The sequence below is a fragment of the Saccopteryx bilineata genome, chromosome 2 (genome assembly GCF_036850765.1).
Source record: "Saccopteryx bilineata isolate mSacBil1 chromosome 2, mSacBil1_pri_phased_curated, whole genome shotgun sequence".
NCBI classification, from domain to species: Eukaryota; Metazoa; Chordata; class Mammalia; order Chiroptera; family Emballonuridae; genus Saccopteryx; species Saccopteryx bilineata.
This window is the reverse complement of record NC_089491.1, coordinates 32,811,667-32,835,931: the sequence shown is the minus strand read 5'-3', so window position 1 is coordinate 32,835,931 and position 24,265 is coordinate 32,811,667. Positions and strand designations below refer to the sequence as shown.

General features: G+C 38.6%; 1 protein-coding gene across 4 annotated transcripts in view; it reads left to right on the top strand.

Annotated features, from left to right (window-relative positions):
• The window catches only part of INVS (inversin), a 136,243-nt gene that overhangs the window by 60,614 nt on the left and 51,364 nt on the right, over window positions 1-24,265 (top strand). For all 4 annotated transcript variants that reach the window (XM_066256643.1, XM_066256645.1, XM_066256646.1 and 1 more), the window contains exons 4-8: window positions 6,873-7,046; window positions 11,082-11,249; window positions 15,153-15,333; window positions 17,595-17,704; window positions 20,159-20,330. In XM_066256643.1, coding sequence (XP_066112740.1) covers window positions 6,873-7,046; window positions 11,082-11,249; window positions 15,153-15,333; window positions 17,595-17,704; window positions 20,159-20,330 — 805 coding nt within the window. The remainder of the gene's footprint in view (window positions 1-6,872; window positions 7,047-11,081; window positions 11,250-15,152; window positions 15,334-17,594; window positions 17,705-20,158; window positions 20,331-24,265) is intronic.

Below are 24,265 nucleotides of genomic sequence, written 5' to 3'. Positions count from 1 at the left end.
TCTATTACATTTATGTGTGTTATTGTATATATAGTTATAATATCTCCAGGGCAAAATTATACACAAACCTATAAATGAACAAAACAGGGAGTGCACATTGTGTCTATAGTGAACAATTACTTGCTCCCCAGCTACAATGAGAATAACTATATGAGCTGAGGACACAGAGAGAATGCAAAGATACTAATTGGGAAACATGGCATCCCAGTGGGGAAGGGGCTGCTTTAGGGAGAGTTGGCCAAGTCTTGAGCATTGAAGTCGATTAAAGTAAGTGTTTTAAATGAAGAAGAAGCAAATGTCAAAAGGCTTCTAGGAGCCCAATACAGAAACTGTGGTAGCCATCTGGGGAAGAAATGTGGAGGTGAAGATCCAGAATGTTTTGATGATCAGCTACCAGTTGTGTAGACGTTAATGATTAAGGCACTTAACCAGGAACAGCCAGCAATTTTGTAGACTATGATTTCAGATACTGCTGTTCAGAAAGATACTCTCTATTTTTCTACTTAATGAGTGAAGGTGGTCCTGTCCACACTAAAGCCAAGAAAATACGTAGAATTGGGGGGATATTCTTTGCCTTAATATGAGGCCACAGCTTTAGAGGAAGCTGTTTTGTCAAGAGAAGTGGCAGGAGCAGGGCAAAGATCAAGGGCCAGGAAGCTACCCACTAGCTCCGTGGCAATAACTATGATATCCCTCATATCACTAGACATAGTGCTGCCAAAGATCTTCGTAAGAAGCAGTCTTATACCGTAGTAGACTGGGAGCTGGGTATTAGCAGCTATATAAGGGTGAGCAAAGAGGGGGACAAATGAAAAATAACAGCAAACAATCTTCTCTTTAAAATGTGCCTGCAATAAAAATTCCAAAACATATGAAGAAATCTAGTACTGAGAAAGCTAACAATATCATTATTCAGATCATGAATTCAATTCTAGTGGAATAGCATAAACAAGGCAAAATAAGTCACACAAAGAGATGAGATATTTGCAAAGCCAACCAAGAATTAGTATCCAGAATATGTAAATGACTCCTACAGATCAGTAAGAAAAAGGCAAATAGCTAAGATGGAAAATGAGTAAACAAATGCAAAAAGGCTAGTCACAGAAGGAAGAAACAAATAGCCAATGAGTATATAAAAACATTCCACTGCAATAGGAAAATGAAAATCCCTGGTAAAACACAATTACTTGCCCATTTTATTGGCAAAAGTTAGCAAGTCTGGCAAAACCGAGTGAGGCAGGAATGTGGAGTTATAAGAATTCAGTTACATTACTGATGGAAATGTGAATTGGAGTAGCTACTTTAGAGAGCATTTTCAACCCAGAAATTCTTGCAAATTTACCAGGAAATACATACAATAAAATTTATTATAATATTGTCTGTGATAGTGAAAAACAAGAAAGATGCTAAATATTACTCTTGAGAATAAATAAATGCAATATATTATTTTCATATGACAGAATACTTTCTCCAGTGAAAATGTATGAACCAAAGCAACTTAGAAAAATCTCAAAATATTGCTTTGAGTAAAAGGTGGCGAGTGATTCATATAGTACAAATTATATAAAGATTGGAAACATGTAAAACAATGCTATGTAACTTATGGAGGCATATATTTTTAAGAAATAAAAGATTTAAAGTAATCATTGGAATGAAAAACACAAATTCAGGAGAGTAGTGTCTAAAGAGGGAGAGAAGGTCATAGAATTGGGGAAGGGCAAAAAGGGAACATCAACCATATCTGTTATGTTTTACTTCTTTAAAAATGAAAAATCTAGCCTGACCAGGCAGTGGCACAGTGGATAGAGCATCGGACTGGGATGCGGAGAACCAGGGTTCAAGACCCGAGGTTGCCAACTTGTGCGCAGGCTCATCTGGTTAGAGCAAAAACTCACCACCTTGGACCCAAGGTCGCTGGCTCGAGCAAGGGGTTACTCAGTCTGCTGTAGCCCCACGGTCAAGGCACAAATGAGAAAGCATTCAATGAACAACTAAAGTGTCGCAATGTGCAACGAAAAACTAATGATTGATGCTTCTCATCTCTCCATTCCTGTCTGTCTGTCCTGTCTATCCCTCTCACTGACTCTAAATAAATAAATAAATAATCTTTAAAAATGAAAAATCTAAAATTAAATATCAAGGTATTTCCCTCAAAACTTCTATATTGTTGTTGTTAAGATTTAATGGCTGTGTGCTTTTTTCTTAAAGAGGAGTTTATCTTAGAAAACTGGACAGACAAAAATACTATATAAAGTTAAAAGTGGCATTTTGAGTTGATTTATTTTCCAGATTAATTTTAAATTCTGTTCTTCAGGTCAGGGCACTTTTTCATTCTCTTTAACCCTTTTAGATATTATCCTCCTTCTCATGCATTTAGGGGAAAGCCACATGTTATGATCATCTACATTACAAACAAAAGAAGAGGCCCTTGGTGTTAATAATGATGGGAAAATAAGATGAGGATTACAACTACCTCACGAAATGAAAACAAAACACTCCATGTTTCAGAGACATTAGGAAAGTTTTTCACATTTCAGCAACATTAATAGACCATTAATATGACCATGGTCATAACAGAGTTAATGTCCTTTTAATGACTAAATCAGGACTTTCTATAACTTCAGCTCTCTCATTTCTGTCTTAACCATCAGAGTTTTCTTAAGAATGTACATTCTTTTGTTCTTTTCTCTCCTTTGCTCTTCTGCTATTTTCTACCCAGTCAAAAATTATAAAAGAAGTTCCTAAAACAGTCTACACCTCAGGATAAGGTTTATGTGATCCCAAGAGATGATACTAAATGATTAACTTCAAAATCCTCCCCAAAGAATTTGTGTTACAAGAATAACCCTGAAAACTTAAGAAGTCCCGATTTCAAGCAATAGTGAGGAAATGTTAGACATTTTGTTTCCTTTTGTATTGAGGAGGTTCTTCAGAAAGCAAAGTAGCCTCTAACATGGGTCCCCAGAATCATACAGCCTTCAAAGAGATAAAATTATCTTGCTGCCTCGAACTAGACAGCAAGTTAATTCCCCTTTCCCACTGACACGAGAAGTATTCTCCTGAATTTATCTCCATGGCTTCTCTGTCCCTTATGCTCACTCTTAGAATTGAGTTTGCATACACCGGGAATTTAATAAATACTTGTTCATGAGACCAAGGATGTTGACCTTGGTTCAACTGCAAAATATTGTTTCAAGTCTAAGCATTCTGATGTGTCTTTGTCCTTTCAAATAAGAGAAGCTGTAGTGATTATGTAGCTGACCTATCATAGCACCAGCTAAAATTCCCGTTGGGTATGCCCTTGTTGGTCCTATATCATCCTTATGTATGGGTAGAGTATAGATATCATTCTCAGTGTAAAGAAAAAATATCATAAAAACATTATTTATAACATCCCAGCTATTTTTACTTTTACCTATTCCTAACCTTTTATCCTGATCACTAACTGAACTATGCATACCATGTAAAGTCATCTTTTCCTATCTACATGCCCTCTGTCATGAGCCATTCTTGGTTTCACTTGACCGTCTGTGTTTTATCGCCTCCGCCGCACTGGAAAACTGTTCATAATAAAACTAGCAAACATTTACTGAGCATTTTCTCTGTGTACTGTTCTAAGTACTTCATGGATATTATCTTTATCATATCATATGCATAATAATGTCAAGTACTGTTATTATTCCTGTTTTACAGCTGAGGAAGTAGAGGCACAAAAAGATAATTTATTTCATCTGTGAAAATTTTCCATACTTCCGTGAGCAGCAAAAATGAAATCTGTCAAAGATCTTTGTAATAAGTGAGGTTCAGTGCAAACATTTTATGTTGTCTGCTTAAGAAAAGGCTCACAACTGTTGAATGAATGAATGAGTAAATCAGTTATTACTAGATGTACCTTGGAGATACAGCCCCCAGAATAATGTAAAATGTGAATATGTGAAGTATTGTGTCTGTAACTCAGTAGTCACCCTGTCAACATATTCTATTTTCTTTTCCCTTCCTTTTTTCTCTAAATTTCAGAATCAAAATGGTTGTCTGATTGAATATCATTAAAAGGTCATGATGAATTATTCTGTAATATTTGAAATGTTATGCTTAGAAAGGTCAACCTTTATTTTTTTGGTATGAAGTACCACATAGATTTGTTATTCCTGAGCACTTTTTCTTTTTTCAAAGAAAAGATGGCAAGAGATTTAGAGCAGGGTGCCCTCTTGAGGAAATTTCAGCACCTTCCTTTTCAGAAGTTGACTCTGGGCAATATGAGAAGTCCTGATAAATGGTGTTTACTATGAATGAAGCTCAGATACACAAAACATTAAAAAGTAAGAGTAACAAAATAAATATCTAAGAACTAAGATTCCTAACTGCTATGATCCAATGTAGCAACTGTAAGAATTTTAAAGTAAAAACAAAACCTCTAGAGGGTATTTCATTTCCTCTTATTCACTCAGTCCTTCAAGTAATGTTTATTAAATACCTATTCTGTGCCAGGAACTATGTCAAGTACAATGGTCACTAAAACAGTCTCTGTAGCATAAAGTTTGTGAGGGAGATCACAGTGAAGAGAAATAAATATATATGTCATTATAAGCTGAGAAAAGTTATATAATTGATACAAAAGCGTGATATAAAATAAAGAACAAATGGGTTCTCTACTTTGGGTGGTCAAGGACAAGCCTCTCTGAGTTGAGCCAGTTCATTTTTCAGTCCATTCCAGGTCTTCCCATCTGATATAGACAATCTCATGGACCCCTTTTCCTAGCCTTATTCTTTCTTATCTCTGCCCCAATTCCTGAGCTGTGTTGAATCCTGTCTCTGCCCCTGTGAGCAAGCAGGCCACTCTCATCGTTCTTCTGCACCTCATTGTTGCTCTGACTGGTCCCCTTTGCCTTCGAGCATCATAGTCTGCATCATGGGCGGAGCTGCTTACTTAACATATGTCTTCCTTACTAATACTGATAGCCCCTCATAGTAGAACATCAACGCGTTATAATCCCAAATGGCCACGTTTCCAATAAGCTTAAGGATGGAGAGGATCTCAGAAGATGAAAAGGACAGATAACCCTGCACTATGCTTTGAACAGAGATAAATAGGAATGATGTAGACAGAAAACTTGATCATGCAATACTGTTCGGTTATGTTGATTTTGAAATATCTGTGGTACTAAGCATCTTAGGAAAGACATCAAAAGAGCTATTTTTGTGGGTTTTGTTTTGTATTAGACATACTATACTATACAGTACTCTCCCTTGTTTGTGGGGAATACCTTCCAAGACCCCTGGTGGATGCCTAAACTCAAGGATAGCACTGAACCCTGTATATGCTGTTTTTTTTCCTATGCATACATACCTGTGATAAAGTTTAATTTATAAATTAGGCACCGTTAAGAGAATAACAACAACAATAATAAAATAGAACAGTTATAACAACGTGCTGTGATAAAAGTTTTGTGAGTGTGGTTACTCTCTCTTTGCTAACTGAGATGGCTACTGAATGACTAATGGGTGGGTACAGTATGCGGTATGGATACACCAGGCCAGTGATTTTCAACCAGTGCACAGCAAGAATTTTTAAAACATGCAGTAGCTGACTATTCAGTCAGGGACACTGACCTCTTTTTCTTTAGTTGTCAAAATAAATAGTGACAATGACCATTACAATAGCCATACAGTGTGAATGAATCAAAATTATACCAATTTTTAGTCAGGTCGGCAAAAAAAATTTTTTTTGGTGCACCACAGAATTTTAGTAATTAGTTTATGTGTGCGAGGGGTTGAAAACTGCTGCACTAGACAAAGGGATGATTCTTGTCCTGGGAAAGACAGAGCTGGGTGGCACAAGATTTCATCACACTGCTCAAAATTACATGCAATTTAAAACTTGTGACTTGTTTATTTCTACTGTTTTCCATCTAATAATTTCAGACTGCAGTTGACCACTGGTGACAGAAACCATGACAAGTGAAACCATGGATAAGGGGTCCATAGTCCCTTAGAATATCCATGGACTATTCTATGATAATTGACCAGGATCCCCAGCAGTGTGTGGCTCTAGCCCTTATAGTGGTCTCTTTCTCCAGATGAGTTTATTCTACCAGATTGGTGGGTTAACTGATGTAGAGAGTATTGCCTGCAAGTGGATGGTCTATAATGACTTCTGAGTTGGTGTTTAGATCACATTTTAGTCAGGAACCCAAAGTTTGAACAAGTTGCTCCTACCTTATTGTGCCCATAAATAGTTGTATTCAAGAAAATTAACTACCTTCTCCCTATGAACCAGGTGACTGTGAGCAAAATATTTAATCCCTTTGAATATCACTACCTTCACCTGTAAATTTGGGTGTAAAATCTCTGCTTATTTCACAAAGTTGTCATATTTTGAATATAAACAATGTGTTATATTGGTCAGAATATGCTGAAACTATTATACTTACTGCTGCTAATCTATAGCTAGCAATTTGGAGAATACATAAAAAAAACATAAAATGTACAAACTGCTTTGAACCCAGTAAGTTGGTTCCTGATAATTTATTCTTATGAAAAAAATAAAGAAAAAACTATGTGGAAAAGATGTACATTGTAGCATTTTCTATAAAGAAAATATTAGAAATAATATTAGAATGGTTAAATAAAATGTTGCTTTTACACAATGAAATATTGACCAGCAACTCTATAAACTATATGTATATAGAAAGGGTATGAAAGGAAACATGAAAAAAATAAAACAACTGATAGAGCAGAAGAATTATAAGTATCCTTTTATTAATTTTAATGAATGTTATTACTTTAGCAAAATAATTAAAATACTTAAAATGTTAAAAAAAAATTGACCCTAAACTAAATTTCTTCTTACCGTCTTTCATTTTTTTATTTAGGGAAATTATCGCTTCATGAAACTCTTACTTACACGGAGAGCAAATTGGATGCAGAAGGATCTGGAAGAGATGACTCCTTTGCACTTGACCACCCGGCACAAGAGCCCTAAGTGTTTAGCACTTCTGCTGAAGTTTATGGCGCCAGGAGAAGTGGACACACAGGATAAAAACAAGGTAATGGAGTGTCAAAACCAAAGACAAATAGCAGAAAGCAAATGCGTCCTTTGACACTATGAACTCTCAAGGTAGAAGGCCTACAATACCATTCATTCATGTGGTAGACCAATTCCAAGTCTCCGTATGTCCGAATAAAGTGTTTCACCTAAAGTGTGTGGTAGGTAGTCTCATCTCCTTTCTACAGAGGGGAAATGGAAGCTGAGAAAGATTAAAATTTTGCCCAAGATCCAAGTGGCAGTACTAGACATCAAATGGAAACCCATTACTGAGCAGCTAGTTGTGGGTAATGACCACGGTGGTTAGATTTGCAGAGGCCAGTGCCTGAGGCAGTGTACTAAGTGCATAGTTGTTGAATGGTCTGGGTATTGGCGTCAGACTTCTTGCATTTCAATCTAGAAGTTGCCATTTACTTGTTCTGTGTCCTTGGAACAAATTATTCCTCTGCCTCAGTTTTCTCGTCTGTGAAAAGGGTGTTGATGAAATATTAATAGTTTCATTTCAGTTCTAATATCTGCTCTGGAATTTGTTGCTCAGACCCACTATCTTCCCTTAAATTTTAACATATTGTGCATACTGGTCATTGTTTTTTTTTTTTGGTTCTTTTATGTGTTTGGTTTTTATTAAGTGATTTTAGAGAGAAAGAGAGAGAGATGGGAGGGGGAAGCATTCATTTGTCGTCCCGCTTAGTTATACATTCTTTGGCTGCTTCTCATCTGTGTCCTGAATGGGGATCAAACCCAAAACCTTAGTGTTTCGGGACGTTGCTCTGACCAACTAAACTAACCTGCCAGGGCCTCATTGGTCATTGCTTTGATCATCTTATTGCTCAGATCATTTTTGGATTTTTTTTGTTTTTGTTTTTTACAGAGACAGAGAGAGAGTCAGAGAGAGGGATAGATAGAGACAGACAGACAGGAAGGGAGAGAGATGAGAAGCATCAATCATCAGTTTTTTTGTTGCGACACCTTAGTTGTTCATTGATTGCTTTCTCATATGTGCCTTGACCGCGGGTCTTCAGCAGACCGAGAAACCCCTTGCTTGAGCCAGTGACCTTGGGTCTAAGCTGGTGAGCTTTGCTCAAACCAGATGAGCCCACGCTCAAGCTAGCGACCTCAGGGTCTCAAACCTGAATCCTCCGCATCCCAGTCCTACGCTCTGTCCACTGTGCCACCACTTGGTCAGGTCCTCAGATTGTTTTTTACAGGGAAAAAAGTGTGGTCTCTAGTTAGACAAGTACAATAATCCTCTTCATTTACACCAGGTACTTAATTACAGACTCTTGCTAACACTCCCATGTAATTAAACTTCTTATGATTAGATCCACTGGGATTATGTTCAATAATCTTTTCACTCCCATAGTATTTTTAGTTTCCAGATTTTGTTTAGTAGTCACTGACATAACCCAAAGTAATCAATTTTATTTTATAGCTTACTGTGAACTAATATTAATCCTAACTCAAAACATGTCCACAGTTCTAATATTTTCCTGAAAAATAAGCACTGTGATAAATCCACAATGACCATTAATCACTTAAGAAGCTTCAGATGTCTTTGGACTTTATAATGTCTTCCCCAAATATTCTAGAAATGTTCTACTGTCTTCTAGTACCTGTATGTTATTCTGTATTGAACAGGGTGGGAGGCCCAGTGAGACTGATGGAGGATGAATCTGCACGGTCCAGGCAGGCACAGACAGAGAAAAGCGCAAGACCAGTGCCTAGAGCAGTGGTTCTCAAAGTATCTGAGGGGACGGATTAGTTTGTTTTTTAATTTCCAATCTGTAACAGGCCAACTATTTTATGACATACATTAAAAATGAACAACAACAAAAAAAGAACAACCAATTAAAGAGGGGCCAGGAACATGAATAGACATTTTGCCAAAAAAGATACAAATGGCCAACAAGCACACGAAAAGATACCCAACATCACTAATCACTAGGGAAAAGCAAATCAAAACCACAATGAGATATTACTTCATACCCTTTAGGATGCTGTTATTACTATCACTCACACACACACACACACACACACACACACACACAAGTGTTGCTGTGGATATAGAGAAATTTGAACCCTTGTCCAATGCTGTTAAGAATGTAAACTGGTGCAGCCATTGTGAAAAATAATATGACAGTTCCTGAAAAAGTTAAACATAGAATTGCCATGTGACCCAGTAAAACTCCTTCTGGATGTACAACCAGAATAATTGAAATCAGGAAGTAGGACAGATATTTGTACATCCACATTCATAAAAACATTATTTAGAATAGCAAAAATAAAGAAATGGAAACAACTCAGCTATCCATTGGTGACAGACAGCTATAATAGATGAACAAAATCCAGTGTGTACATAGAGTGAGATATTATTCAGCCTTAAAAAGGAATTACATCTTGACACATTCTACAACATTGATGAACTTTGAAGACATTATGCTAAGTAAAATGTCAAACACAAAAGGACAAATGTATGATTCTGCTTGTTAAGTACCTAGAATAGTCAAATTCATAGATACAGAAAGTAGAACAGTGGTTGCCAGGGCTGGGAGGTGGTGGGAATTGGAAGTTATTATTAAATGGGTGTGGAGTTTCAGTTTGGGAAGTTGGAAAATACTGGGGATGGATGGTCTGATGATTGCATAACAGTTTGTGCGGTATTTAGTGCCACTGAACTGTACAGTTAATATAGAGAGTTTTATGTTATGTATATCACAGTAAAAAAGAATTACTAGGGCCTGACCTGTGGTGGCGCAGTGGGTAAAACGTCGACCTGGAATGCTGAGGTCACCGGTTTGAAACCTGCACTTGCCTGGTCAAGGCACATATGGGAGTTGATGCTTCCTGCTCCTCCCCCCTTTCTCTCTCTCTCTCTCTCCTCTCTAAAATGAATAAATAAATTTAAAAAAATTAAAAAAAAGAATTACTAGGAAAATAAAAAACAAAGATGTAAAGAATACAGTCTCAAACTTTTTACTTTTAAATTCAACAGATATATTTCAATAAATATGTTCAGAACAAACATAACATGGGAAAGAAAAGCATTATAAAAACTGTACGTTACTTATTGAAAATGTTGTTATAGGCAATTAATTACTATTGTATTTGTCACTTTTTTGTCCTGCAATTATTAATAAATAAATAAAAGGTGGTAAGTTAAATATTAACTCTTTATGTTAGATGCCTATCAGGTACACTTTGAATGAATACCACATATGTATAAAATGTTTTATTGTGACAAATGAGCTTGATTCCTGCTGTTAAATGACCTATTTCTAAATTGAAATGGTGACAGTACTACTTGAAAGGGATAAAGTATATCTTAACAGTTTCTATGTGTCTTTTTAATATATCTCTTGGTCCAGAAAGCAGTCTGATGAGTATGCAGAAGAGATTTTAAAGCAATGTCAACACATTCTGGACATTCATTTTTAACTTTTATCTAAAGCAAATCATGTTTTATTTTCAAAATGTCTCTTTCATCAATAACTAGGTCTAACAATTTGTCATGTAAAATTATAGTTAAACTTATTCTTTGATACAAGAAAAGAATTCCAGATGTATGATTTCTACAAATGGATTTTCTTTTTGATAGATAATAAAATTCAAAACATTGTATCAAATTCTTAAGGTGCTGGGTGGAATATGAAGATCATCACTTATTTTGTTGATAGTTTTTCATAAATCATTGGACTGCTTTTCTCTTTCTCGGTATTATCTTTTCTTAGTACCTGATGACCTACATGCTTACATGGTGAAGAGGGGAGATCCTGGAGGCAGAATGCCCCGGTTAAAATCTCAGTTTGCCACTTACTGCCTGTATGTCCCTGAGCAGATTACTCATCCTGCTTGTGCTCAGTTTCCTCCTTAATCACATGCAAATTCAAGGGTACTTTCCCAGATTTGTCATGACAACTAGTAAGATAAAATATACATAAAACTCTTACAACAGTGCCTGTTACATAGTAAAAACCTGGGGAAATTTTGTTGTTGTGCTGTTATTGTTACTGTTATTTTGAGAATCTCAATTTTGCAGCAAACAGCTCTGCATTGGAGTGCGTACTACAATAACCCTGAGCACGTGAAGCTGCTTATCAAGCATGATTCCAACATCGGGATTCCCGATGTTGAAGGCAAGATTCCACTCCACTGGGCAGCCAATCACAAAGATCCGAGCGCTGTCCATACAGTGCGATGCATTCTGGTGAGTACGGTGGTGTTACTTAGAGCTGGGTGGCCTTTCCAAAACAATTTTTTCTCTTATGAAATAGCTAGTATACACAAAAGCATATCCTGTGTATGACACACAAGCGAATTATCAAGCCAAGGAATATGACAAACATGTGAACACCTCACTCAAGAAATAGAACATTGTCATTGCAGCACTGTTCACAGTGGCCAAGACATGGAAACAACCAAAAAGCCCTTCAATAGAAGACTGGATAAAGAAGATGTGGCACATATACACTATGGAATACTACTCAGCCATAAGAAATGATGACATCAGATCATTTACAGCAAAATGGTGGGATCTTGATAACATTATAAGGAGTGAAATAAGTAAATCAGAAAAAAACAAGAACTACATGATTCCATACATTGGTGGAACATAAAAATGAGACTAAGAGACATGGACAAGAGTGTGGTGGTTATCAGGGGTGGGGGGAGGGAGGACATGGGAGGGAGGGAGGGAGAGAGTTAGGGGGAGGGGGAGGGGCACAGAGAACTAGATAGAGGGTGGCGGAGGACAATCTGACTTTGGGTGAGGGGTACACAACATAATTTAATGACAAAATAACCTAGACATGTTTTCTTTGAATATATGTACCCTGATTTATTAATGTCATCCCATTACCATTAATAAAAATTTATTAAAAAAAAAAAAAGAAATAGAACATTGTAATACCACTATTTAAGACCATTTAGAAGTTTTCTATGTGCCAATTTTAGTGATACATGCTCATTCCTATCCCTCATCCACTACTTTTTGAATTTATATTTCTCATTCTCTGACTTTGATTATACTTGTTTTTATTAAATAGTGAATAGATATAAGTGAATGGTTGTAAAATAGATGTAAAATATAAAGAATAAGGAGACAACAAATACTCATGCACTCAGATCTATCATCCAGTTTACTAAATCTTTCTTCTGAGTCTAGTCTCTTATTTACTTTGTTCATTGACTCTTTTTTATTTTTTTATTCAGTGAGAGGAGGAGAGGCAGAGAGGCAGAGAGACATACTCCTGCATGTTCCTCGACCGGGATCCACCCGGCAAGCCCACTAGGGGATGATGCTCTGCCCATCCAGGGCGTTGCTCCATTGCTCAGCAACCAAGTTCTTCTTAGCACCTGAGGTGAAGGCCATGGAGCCATCATCAGCACCCAGGGCCAACTTGCTCCAATTGAGCCATGGCTGCAGGAGAGGAAGAGAGAGAAAGAGGGAGAGAAGTGAGAGGGGGAGTTATGGAGAAACAAATGGGTGCTTCTCCTGTGTGCCCTAACTGGGAATCAAACCCAGGACATTTATATGTTGGGCCAATGCTCTACCACTGCACCAACCAGCCAGGGCCTATGTTCATTGACTCTTTTTTTTTTTTTTTTTGTATTTTTCTGAAGTTGGAAACGGGGAAAGACAGACTCCCGCATGTGCCCAACCGGGATCCACCCGGCACGCCCACCAGGGGGCGACACTCTCCCCACCAGGGGGTGATGCTCTGCCCCTCCGGGGCGTCACTCTGTCACAACCAGAACCACTCTAGCGCCTGGGGCAGAGGCCAAGGAGCCAGCCCCAGCGCCCGGGCCATCTTTGCTCCAATGGAGCCTCGCTGCGGGAGGGGAAGAGAGAGACAGAGAGGAAGGAGAGGGGGAGAGGTGGAGAAGCAGATGGGCGCTTCTCCTGTGTGCCCTGGCCGGGAATCAAACCCGGGACTTCTGCACGCCAGGCCGACGCTCTACCACTGAGCCAACCGGCCAGGGCTGTTCATTGACTCTTAATTTCAGTGATTATATTTTATCACTTCTAAAAGTTCTATTTGGTTTTTTAAAAATCTTCCTGGTCATTTTGATAGCTTTTATTTCTTGCTGACTTTCTTTTTCATTTTTATTTTTTCACATATTTCATAGTTATTATATATTCTTATGTGTTAATTTTAATATCTGAAGTCCTTAAAGGATAATTCTCACTCATATCTTATTTCCTCAAGATTTATCTTTTTTTTCTTATAAGCATATCTTAGTCCTTGGGAAATTCAAGGGCCTATAATACAATTGTGGTATTTTTGAAGTGGTTATAATACCTGTTATACTCTTTTTTATAAAATAGGCTAACTGTACAAGCAGGTCTAAATCTGAGATGGCCCTTCAAAGAGTTCTCACATTGGGGTAAGAGGTCATGGCTTTGTATATGACCTAATCTGAGAAGGGATATGACCTTGGGTGAAGTAACCTTCTCTAGCTGAAGCAATTCTAGAAGGCTGACTGTTGAGGGTCATCTGCTGGTAGTACTCCCAGCAGCTGGGGAAATAAGTCCTTTAGTATTGAAGGGGACCTAAGCAATGCCTCATAGTATCTGCTTCAAATATCTAGTAGAGGTCCTGGCCGGTTGGCTCAGTGGTAGAGCGTCGGCCTGGCGTGTGGAAGTCCCGGGTTCGATTCCCGGCCAGGGCACACAGGAGAAGCGCCCATCTGCTTCTCCACCCCTCCCCCTCTCCTTCCTCTCTGACTCTTTCTTCCCCTCCCACAGCCAAGGCTCCATTGGAGCAAAGATGGCCCGGGCACTGGGGATGGCTCTGTGGCCTCTGCCTCAGGCGCTAGAGTAGCTCTGGTCGCAACAGAGCGACACCCCAGATGTGCAGAGCATCGCCCCCTGTTGGACGTGCCGGGTGGATCCTGGTCGGGCGCATGCGGGAGTCTGTGTGACTGCCTCCCTGTTTCTAGCTTCAGAAAAATACAAAAAAAAAAAAATCTAGTAGAGAAATGAATTAATGTAAACTGTCATTTTACAGAGAAATATAATCAAATAGCCAATAAACATATGATTGAAAATTTCAACCTTATTTATAAAAGAAATGCAAATTAAAACATCAGTGAAAGGCCTTTTATACCTATAAGGGGAAAATTTCAGTAAGCTTGATAATACCAAATGGTTAATTTGTGCCAGCATTTGAGGAAATGAAAACTTTTACCCATTGCCATGGATGTGTTCATTGGTACAACCATCTGGAGAACAGCTGAACAATATGTAGCTGAAGATACAGAGATCCTTCAACCCAGCAATTCCCCTTCTATCTCTCCAGTCTAGAGAAAACTCACATGTGCTGCAAGCAGACATGAAAAGGAAGCCTTCTTGTTGCAGCAGTGTTGTTAATAGTGGGGAAGATGTAATAACCTCAGTATCCTTCAGTAGGAGAGTGGAAAACTAAATTGGGGTTTAACAAATGAACTAATATCAACACACATACCCCAAAGTATAGTGTTGACAGAAAAAATTGCCGAAGGATGTATGGAGTAAAATGCATAAGTGTAAATATTAAAAACATAATTTATGTATTATTTTTGTGTCTATACATAGGTAGCAAAAGAATAAAACATACAGCCCGATGGGTGGTGGCACAGTAGATAGAGTGTTGACCTGGGACACTGAGACCCAGGTTTAAAACCTCAAGGTCACACTGGATTGAGCGCAGGCTCATCCAGCTTGAGCATGGGCTCACCGGCCTGAGTGGCTTGAGTGGCTTAAGTGCGGGCCGCTGGCTTGAGCCCAAAAATCTCTGGCTTGAAGCCCAGGGTCTCTGCCTTTTGAGTCCAAGGTTACTGGCCTGAGAGCAAGGAGTTCACTCGCTGTGCTCGAGCCCCCCACCCCACCCCGTCAAGGCACATATGAGAAAGCAATCAGTGAACAACTAAGGTGCTGCAACAAAGAATTGATGCTTCTCATCTCTCTCCCTTCCTGTCTGTGTCTCTGTGTCTGTCTGTCCCTCCCTCTTTCTCTACCTCTCTCTCTCCCACTTTAAAAACAAACAAAAAACTGCTCAGTTAATACTTGTCAAATGTGGTGTACTGAGGATTCTGTACATGTCTGAAGTCTCTGGTTCCTTAACAATAGGATGCTGCTCCCACGGAGTCTCTGCTGAACTGGCAAGACTATGAGGGCCGAACCCCTCTGCACTTCGCCGTCGCTGATGGGAACCTGACGGTGGTGGATGTCTTGACCTCATATGAAAGCTGCAATATAACATCTTATGATAACTTATTTCGAACCCCACTTCACTGGGCAGCTTTACTAGGTGAGTCGAATGTGGATTAAAAGATCAGCAGTAGAAGGAAGTGCCTGAGTATAGGGAACTTTCCCTGCCTTCTCTTTCTCTAACTCCTGTGTATTTTTGTTTTTAATTGTGTGACATTATTTTACATCTAAATCTATTTATGCTTAAATTTTAGTAATATAAACGTGTTCTCTGTCCTATATTAGTTTTAATTTCAATGCCATGTCTTTTAATTTTATCATAAAAATAATGCACACTACGATCAGTTAGCAAGTAGTACTATTACAACAAAAATATAAATGTAAAATAATCCGCTTTTCACATTCAATGCCTTTATTTTTGAGAAGGGCTTTAATTTTTTGTTTGTGCCAAAACAATCATATTTGTTTTTTTCTTTATATTTCCCTAATATGCCTCTTATTTAACCTTTTTGGGGATCACTTTTCTAGATGAGAGAATGCATACATGTGTCTGATTTGGGGGGCAATCTGAGTCGTTCTCTGTTAGTGAAGGAGTTTCACCCATCAGTAGTCATTTCTGTAAGATACATAATGGTATTTTTTCTGCTATTCTGTTCTTTGAATATTATTGTTGTGGGTTTTTTAAAATTTGCTTTTGTTATTTTATTTTTTTCATTTGTTTGTTTTCTTTTCCTTTCTGCTTTAGGTGTAAAGATTAGGCTTATTGTTATTTGGTTTTGAATTCCCTAATGTTTCAGGAAGTTATTTAGCTTTTATTAGTGGTTACCTTTAAATTGATCAAAAACTTTTTTAAGCCTGAGTCAAAGTCAAGGGCAAAACTGCATCTATCGATTCCTGCCTATTTAAAATGAGGACTTTAGCACACTCTTATTTACCACTCTTTTAGTATTTGTTGATATAACCTGAGTTTTTTCCCCTTAATTATTATTGCGCTCTTAGTTTTTAAATTATGCATTGTCTTTTTAAAAATGAATTTTATATTTGCATTTAGTTTTATAATCACATTTATTGTTATTTAGAGTTCATTTCAATGTGCAGTTTCATCTTTTTCCCTTTTTTTTTCTTTTTCCATTCTGGGAGGACTTCACAAATTTGTCTCCACATCACTAAATTGACTTGTTCCATAAATCCTGCTTTCTTTCTGCCTCTAATAGATTGTATTTTGATTTCCTTCTCTCATTCATATTTCTTTTATCTATGTCCCTTTTTATCTCCTTCTATACCTTTTCAGTTCGGTCCATTTTCTTCTTAGGACAGTGTGTTTCATTTCTTAGAGGCCATCTCTTTACACTAAATTGAAGATGCTGAACAGTTTCTTGAAATTTTCCTCTGGATCCTTCTCTAGGTCACTTTCTGAGGCATTCATCTCTCTGATGGTGGTTTACCCTTCAAACAAGATAGATGTTTTTCAGGCGACCCCGTGGCATAGATCACCTTTGAATCTACTTCTGTCTGTCTGTGCTCTGGAGAATACCATCTCAAACCGTAGTGGGAGGGCAGGTCGATGAGCACAACTCTCACTGAAGTCCTCTTTCCTGCCTGGCTTTCCCGCGCATGTCCTTGCTCTGCTCCTGTGGCATCTTCTTCGCTGCCTGGTTCTTCAGTATACTGCAGCAAGAGAATTTATGAAACTCCGGTTTCCTAAATACACTGCTACCAGGTTTGTTCCTTCTTCGATCCTGTCTGCAGCTCTTCACTCGTGGAGACCACATCCTCCAGAGTGCGTTGCAGAGTCTTTTCTCCATCTCTGCCTTATCTTTCCTGCCCACGGGTTTTCTGGGACTTAGATGTTAAAAGACTGGGGGAGGGAGGACAGAGTGGGTGGATGGAAAGCCTCAGAGAGTGTATTCTAGTTTGTCTTCCTGGACCATAGGAGAGAACAGCTGTGCAGTTCAGACTGGTCGTGCAGTGGAACCTGGAGCGGAGGGGCGCTGGTGGCTGAGCAGGGCTGGCTTTCTGCACACCCCCCATGCTTCTTGTGGGCAGTTTTATAAAGCAAGGCCCGAGAATACAATACACTGACACCTAATATTCTTTTTTCTCAATCTGGCAATAGTAATTAATGTCATTTCCTCCTGAATGACAATTTAAGTTTTTAGTGTTGTAAGGTTTTGCCTTTGTTCTACATAATCATAGTATTTTAATGAGAAGTTAGAAGGCTGCACTGAGGACCGGCACTCAGAAACCATTTTGAATGTTGTATCATGAGCTGGTATTTTTCTTACCCCTTTCCTTTAAATAGATTATAAATTAATTAATGTTCTCTGTATGAGGTAGCTACCTTGTTGTGTCTGCTTTCAGGCCACGCACAGATTGTCCATCTGCTTTTAGAAAGAAACAAGTCTGGAACCATCCCATCCGACAGCCAGGGAGCAACACCCCTGCACTATGCAGCTCAGAGTAACTTTGCTGTAAGTAAATCATGGCAATTATCTTTTTTCTTAAATTTTAATTTTGATATGATTGTAAATTTATATGCAGTTGTGAGAAATTAAACAGCAAGAGCCCAGTTATCTTCACCCCATCTGCCTCAATAGTAACATCTTGCAAAAATATAATACAATCTCATAAACAGGAAATTGACATTGATACAATCCACTGACCTTATTCAAATTTCACCGTTTTACATGTGCGTATTTATGACTGTTTGTACAGCAGTTATCTTTCAACAACTGTTCATACTGTTAGCTCTGTAATGCAAGTGATAGTCTCAGTTTTTATGAAATCGCTAGTCACGTGATGTTTTATACACTCTTTGTTCTAACTGTTCAGGGTAACATTTGCTTTACTGTAAGTTGCTCTATCTTTTTGTTACTTTTATAGCACTAAGGATAACTTAGTGTCAGCAATACATAATTGTCTTGAAGGCACGTGTGGTAAAGCTTTGGAATTAGACAAACCTTGGCTGGATTCCTGACTGTGCTGTTTACCAGCCGGGTGATCTTGTGCCGAGTGTCTTAACATCTTTGAGTCCTAATTTCTTCATACGTAAAATGAAGATAATTATACCTTCTCTTTCAGGACTGTTGTAAGAATTAGAAAGAATTTATGACAAGTACCTATTCTACTTGAGCAGGTACCCAAGAAATAGAATGCATTTTTATTGTTACTAGTGCTAATAATTATGTACATTATATACTTGAGAAAGCAATCTTATGAATTATTAATATTTCCAAAGATACTGAATAATGTTAACAGTGTTTTACTTCCCACCCTTTGTAATTTACAAAGCACTTTCTCATCCAGTGTGCCACTCAATCCAGCCAGAACATGATTGTGTCTAGGCTGTGTCAGCTTTCTGAGTATGAGTGGCCACCAAGAACCAGAGACTCAACTCCTCCATAGAGGCACACATTAAAGTAGTCACAGCTGATTTTGATGCCTTCTACATGGCATGCATAGTGTAACCCTTGGTTTCATTAAATTACAAGAAAGTGTTGACCTAAATGCTGAGGTCTCCAGTTGGAAACCCCAGGCTTGCCTGGTCAAGGTGCATATGAGAAGCAAGCCGTAAATTGATGCTTCCCGCTCCCCACCCCCTTACACACACTGTGTGTGTGTGTGTGTGTGTGTGTGTGTGTGTGTGTGTGTGTGTGTGACAGAGATAGAGACACAGAGAGGGACAGGTAGGGACAGGTAGGGACAGACAGACAGGAAGGGAGAGATGAGAAGCATCAATTCTTTGTTTCAGCAACTTAGTTGTTCACTGATTGCTTTCTCATATGTGCCTTGACCGGGGGACTACAGCAGAGCAAGTGACCCTTTGCTCAAGCCAGCAATCTTTGGCTCAAGCCAGTGAGCTTGGGCTTCCAGCCAGTGACCATGGGGTCATGTCTGTAATCCCACGCTCAAGCCAGCAACCCCACTCTCAAGCTGGTGAGCCCACGCTCAAGACAGATGAGCCTGCACTCAAGACGGTGACCTTGGGGTTTTGAACCTGGGTCCTCTGCATCCCAATCCTACGCTCTATCCACTGTGCCACCACCAAGTCAGGTGATAAATAAAATATTTTAAATAAATAAGTAGGTAAATTACAAGAATGCTATCATCAGCATAGTATAATTCCATCTTCTTGACTTCCCCCAATGCACCATTGAATATATTGAGTACTCAGATTGCTAACATATCTTATTTCCCACCCTTCTTTCTCTCTAGTACTCACAACTATAGCTATAGTCCTTCCTCCCTGGTATTCATAAAAATTTATTGCCTGGAGTTTTAGCAAACCATTATCTTATTTATCTTCCAAGATCTCAGAAAAATACAAAGTAGATTTTGAAGAGGATCTCTTTTTTATTACAAATAGATAAGAAAATCAATTGGCCCATTCTAGTCAATCTATAAAAATGGAAACTCAAGCCATGTTTTTATATAAGACTATGATATAGAGCATGTTATAAGATTGGTCAGGTTATCCCTATTTACAGGTGAAGAAACCAAGGTTCTAAGAGATTAAATGACTTGCCCAAGATCTGAATAACATATGTACAGATACCAGTGATTAAGTATGCTATGGGACTAAGAAAGAATGGTAAAATATTGTGGATGTTTATTCAAAGAAATACTTGTTTTGGATAATAATAATCTGCCAACTCCAGAGATGATTTTTAATAATTATGCAAAATTCTAAGCTCAATTTCAAGCCCCTTGATTCTCCTGAGCTTTATTAATTTATGAGAGGTTTCCGTTCTCCTTTTGTAAAACATCAATAATAACAAAAAAACCCCAAAACATCCTACCATAATTTTAATTCAAAAGCAGGGGAAACTATTTTGCTTCTTAGTGAAAATCACATACAAGAGTGTCTTGGTTACCATAGAAAATACTACTCTTGTCTCAAATTTTTAAATAAAATTTTCTTACAGGAAACAGTTAAAGTCTTTTTAACACATCCTTCAGTGAAAGATGATTCAGACCTGGAAGGAAGAACATCCTTTATGTGGGCTGCTGGGAAAGGCAGTAACGATGTCCTTGGGACTATGCTGAGTTTAAAATCTGACATTGATATCAACATGGCAGACAAGTATGGAGGTACAGGTAAGAACTGGTAGACAGAACTGATTTGCTTTCATTCAGGCTCAAAAATGTAGATAATGCTATATAACTTGTACAATAGTACCTGAAAATCATTGTCCCTAATCTAATATTGTTTGACTTTCATTTTTACTTTCTCAGTTTAGGTTGCCAGGATATCACTCAAAGGCCTAAATTCCTCCCAAGTATTATGGCTAAAGTTAGCCTATGTTTCTACCAAGTGAATGGTGGCGTTTGGTTTAAAACCCTGGTTGCTCCTTAGACATGCTTTATGGGACTTCTCTGATTATCTTTGTGTAAAAAAACCATAAACCCATACTACACATATTTAGAAGTTATTAATTGTATTTTCAGAAATGTGGATGTTATTTTTTAAGAAATGCACACATCTAAGTATATTCTCACCATCTTATTTAACATTCTCTTTTCTCAGATTTGAATAGCATTACCTCATCCTGCCTTTTTAGAGGTAACCTCCCATGACTATAGGAGCTTCAAAGCTCCAAGTCAGCTTGCATCAAGCTCTTACTAGATGCTGTTTTCAGTCTCTGTCTCTAATAAGAGAGTCCTTTAACTATGTGTCAGTTACTAAGAGAGGTACAAGTGTTTTAGCATCCTTTGTCAGCTGGCGATCCCTTTCTTGTGTACTGATCCCAATTGCAAATCGGAAAGAAAGGAAAATCACACAATAGCACAATAACACTGCAGCTACGAACTTCTCCATGTTGTTTTCTTACTTGTAGAAACATACCAGAGCCATTTGTATCTACCTGTTGTCCTGAATAAGGTCTTTCTTTGCCACCCACACCGATGCTCCAGCCCTGGGGGGAAGAGTGGAGAGGGAAGTTGCTATACCTAATCATCTCTCTCCCTGGACCTATACCACCACACCCTCTGTGATTTTTAAAGAATTTTTAAGTAATACCAATTTTAATAGAGGCTTTAACTTTCAAAATTATTTCTTAACAAAGGCCTCATAGTAGACATTAAGCTTCCTGAGAGGTATAGTGCAGATACATAGGACACTGAGTTTATAAATGATTTTGAATGTTTAATTTTTTCTCTGACTTTCATTGGTATGCAGTCTTTCACTTTATCTCTAGCCTTGCTTTTAGTTTAACTTTTCATGTATTTTTAAAAAGTATAGGTGAAAATACTTGCATCCTTTTGACCAAAGGTGTCTTTCTGATGTGCACCATGGTTGGAGTTCAGCCATAAATTCTTCTCAGATTCATTAATTCCTTGGGCTCTTTCTCCTATGGGTTTTATTATAGATCAGAGACGGTTCCTGACATCTCTTGTCTGTGAAAGTCAGTTCCTCTCCATCATCCCTCTACAACATTGTTTTATCTTCTCTATTGAAAAAAAGTTCTAAACTGCAATTAAAAAATTAAAAAATAATAATAATCAGTAGATTCAAATTTTCTTAAAAAGAGTTTTTATCAACTGCAATATGCAGACATGATTTGAATCTTGAATCAATTATAAAAATGATAAAGCCGCCCTGGCCGGTTGGCTCAGCGGTAGAGCGTCGGCCTAGCGTGCGGAGGACCCGGGTTCGATTCCGGCCAGGGCACACAGGAGAAGCGCCCATTTGCTTCTCCACCCCTCTGCCGCGCCTTCCTCTCTGTCTCTCTCTTCCCCTCCCGCAGCCAAGGCTCCATTGGAGCAAAAATGGCCCGGGCGCTGGGGATGGCTCTGTGGCCTCTGCCCCAGGCGCTAGAGTGGCTCTGGTCGCAACATGGCGACGCCCAGGATGGGCAGAGCATCGCCCCCTGGTGGGCAGAGCGTCGCCCCCTGGTGGGCGTGCCGGGTGGATCCCGGTCGGGCGCATGCGGTAGTCTGTCTGACTGTCTCTCCCTGTTTCCAGCTTCAGAAAAGTGCAAAAAAAAAAAAAAAAAAAAAAAATGATAAAGCCATCAGGAAAATATGAATACTATGTCGATATTTGATATTACAGAATTTTTGTTGATGTTTTCAAGGTATAATAATGGGACAATTATTTTTTTGATTGCTGAGGCTGGGGCTCTGCAAACCACATTTCCCCTTTGCCTGCAGGTGCCCTGTTAGAATCAGCCCATAAGGGGCGATAGAGGGAGACTGGGGAGCTGGATGAGCAACAGGCGATGACTGTATTCCCCCATGTATAAGATGCTCCCATGTATAAGAGGCACCTTAATTTTGGGGCCCAAAATTTGAAAAGATATGTATTACATAAAGTTATTGAACTCAAGTCTTATTCATCATAAAATTCATACAACTCCTCATCACTGTCAAAACTCCCATCCACAAAATGGATCAAAGACCTAAATACAAGATCTGAAACAATAAATTACATAGAAGAAAAGATAGGTACTAAACTCATGGACCTTGGCTGTAGAGGACATTTTATGAATTTGTCTACAAAGGCAAGGGATGCAAAGGGAAAGATAAATGAATGGGACTACATCAAACTAAGAAGCTTCTGCATAGCAAAAGAAACTGACAACAAAACAAACAGCCAACTAAATGGGAGATGATATTTTCTTTCTTTTTTTTTTTTTTGTATTTTTCCGAGTTAGAAGCAGGGAGATAGACTCCCACATGTGCCTGAACAGGATCCACCTGGCATGCTCACCAGGGGGCGATGCTCTGCCCATCTAGGGTGTTGCTCTTTTGCAGCTAGAGCCATTCTAACACCTGAGGAGGAGGCCATGGAGCTATCCTCAGTGCCTGGGCCAACATTGCTCCAATGGAGCCTTGGCTGCAGAAGGAGAATAGAGAGAGAAGAAGGAAAGGGGGAGGGGTGGAGAAGCAGATGAGCGCTTCTCCTGTGTGCCCTTACCAGCAATCAAACCCAGGACTTGCACATGCCGGGCCAACGCTCTACTGCTGAGCCCACCTCTAGGGAGGGAGATGATATTTTCAAACAACAGCTCAGATAAGGGGCTAATATCCAAAATATACAAAGAACTCACAAAACTCAGCAACAAACAAGCAAACAATCCAATAAAAAAATGGGAAGAGGACATGAATAGACACTTTTCCCAAGAAGAAATACAAATAGCCAATAGATATATTAAAAGATGTTCATCTTCACTAGCTATTAGAGAAATGAAAATCAAAACTACAATGAGATACCACCACACCTATTAGATTAGCTATTATTATCAACAAGACAGGTAATAACAAGTGTTGGAGAGGCTGTGGAGAAAAAGGAACCCTCATTCACTGTTAGTGGGAATGTAAATTAGTATAACCATTATGGAAAAAAGTATGGTGGTTCCTCAAAAAATTAAGAATAGAACTACCATATGACCCAGCAATCCCTCTACTGGGTAAATACCCCCAAAACTCAAAAACATTAGTACGTAAAGACACATGCACCCCCATGTTCATCGCAGCATTATTCACAGTGGCCAAGACATGGAAACAACCAAAAAGCCCTTCAATAGATGTTTGGATAAAGAAGATGTGGTACATATATATTATGGAGTACTACTCAGCCATAAGAAATGATGACAGGATCATTTACAACAACATGGATGGACCTTATACAGAGTGAAATAAGTAAATCAGAAAAAACTAAGAACTGTATGATTCCATACATAGGTGGGACACTAAACCGACTCATGGACATGGACAAGAGTGTGGTGGTTACCGGGGGAGGGGAAGGGAGGAGAGGGAGGAGCGTAAAGAGAAACAAATATAAGTTGATGGAGGATGATTTTTCTTTGGGTGATGAGTATACAACATAATCTATTGTCCAAATGATGTGAAGATGTTTTCTCTAAATCTATGTACTCTAGTTGACCAATGTCACCCTGTTAAATTAATTATCTAAATAAAAATAAATAAATTATTTAAATAAACAAACACCTTCCATCCATTAGTTTGTCCTCATCTGTGTCTGATGACAAATCACTGTCTTCAACAATGAGCACAAAATCAAGCGTGAA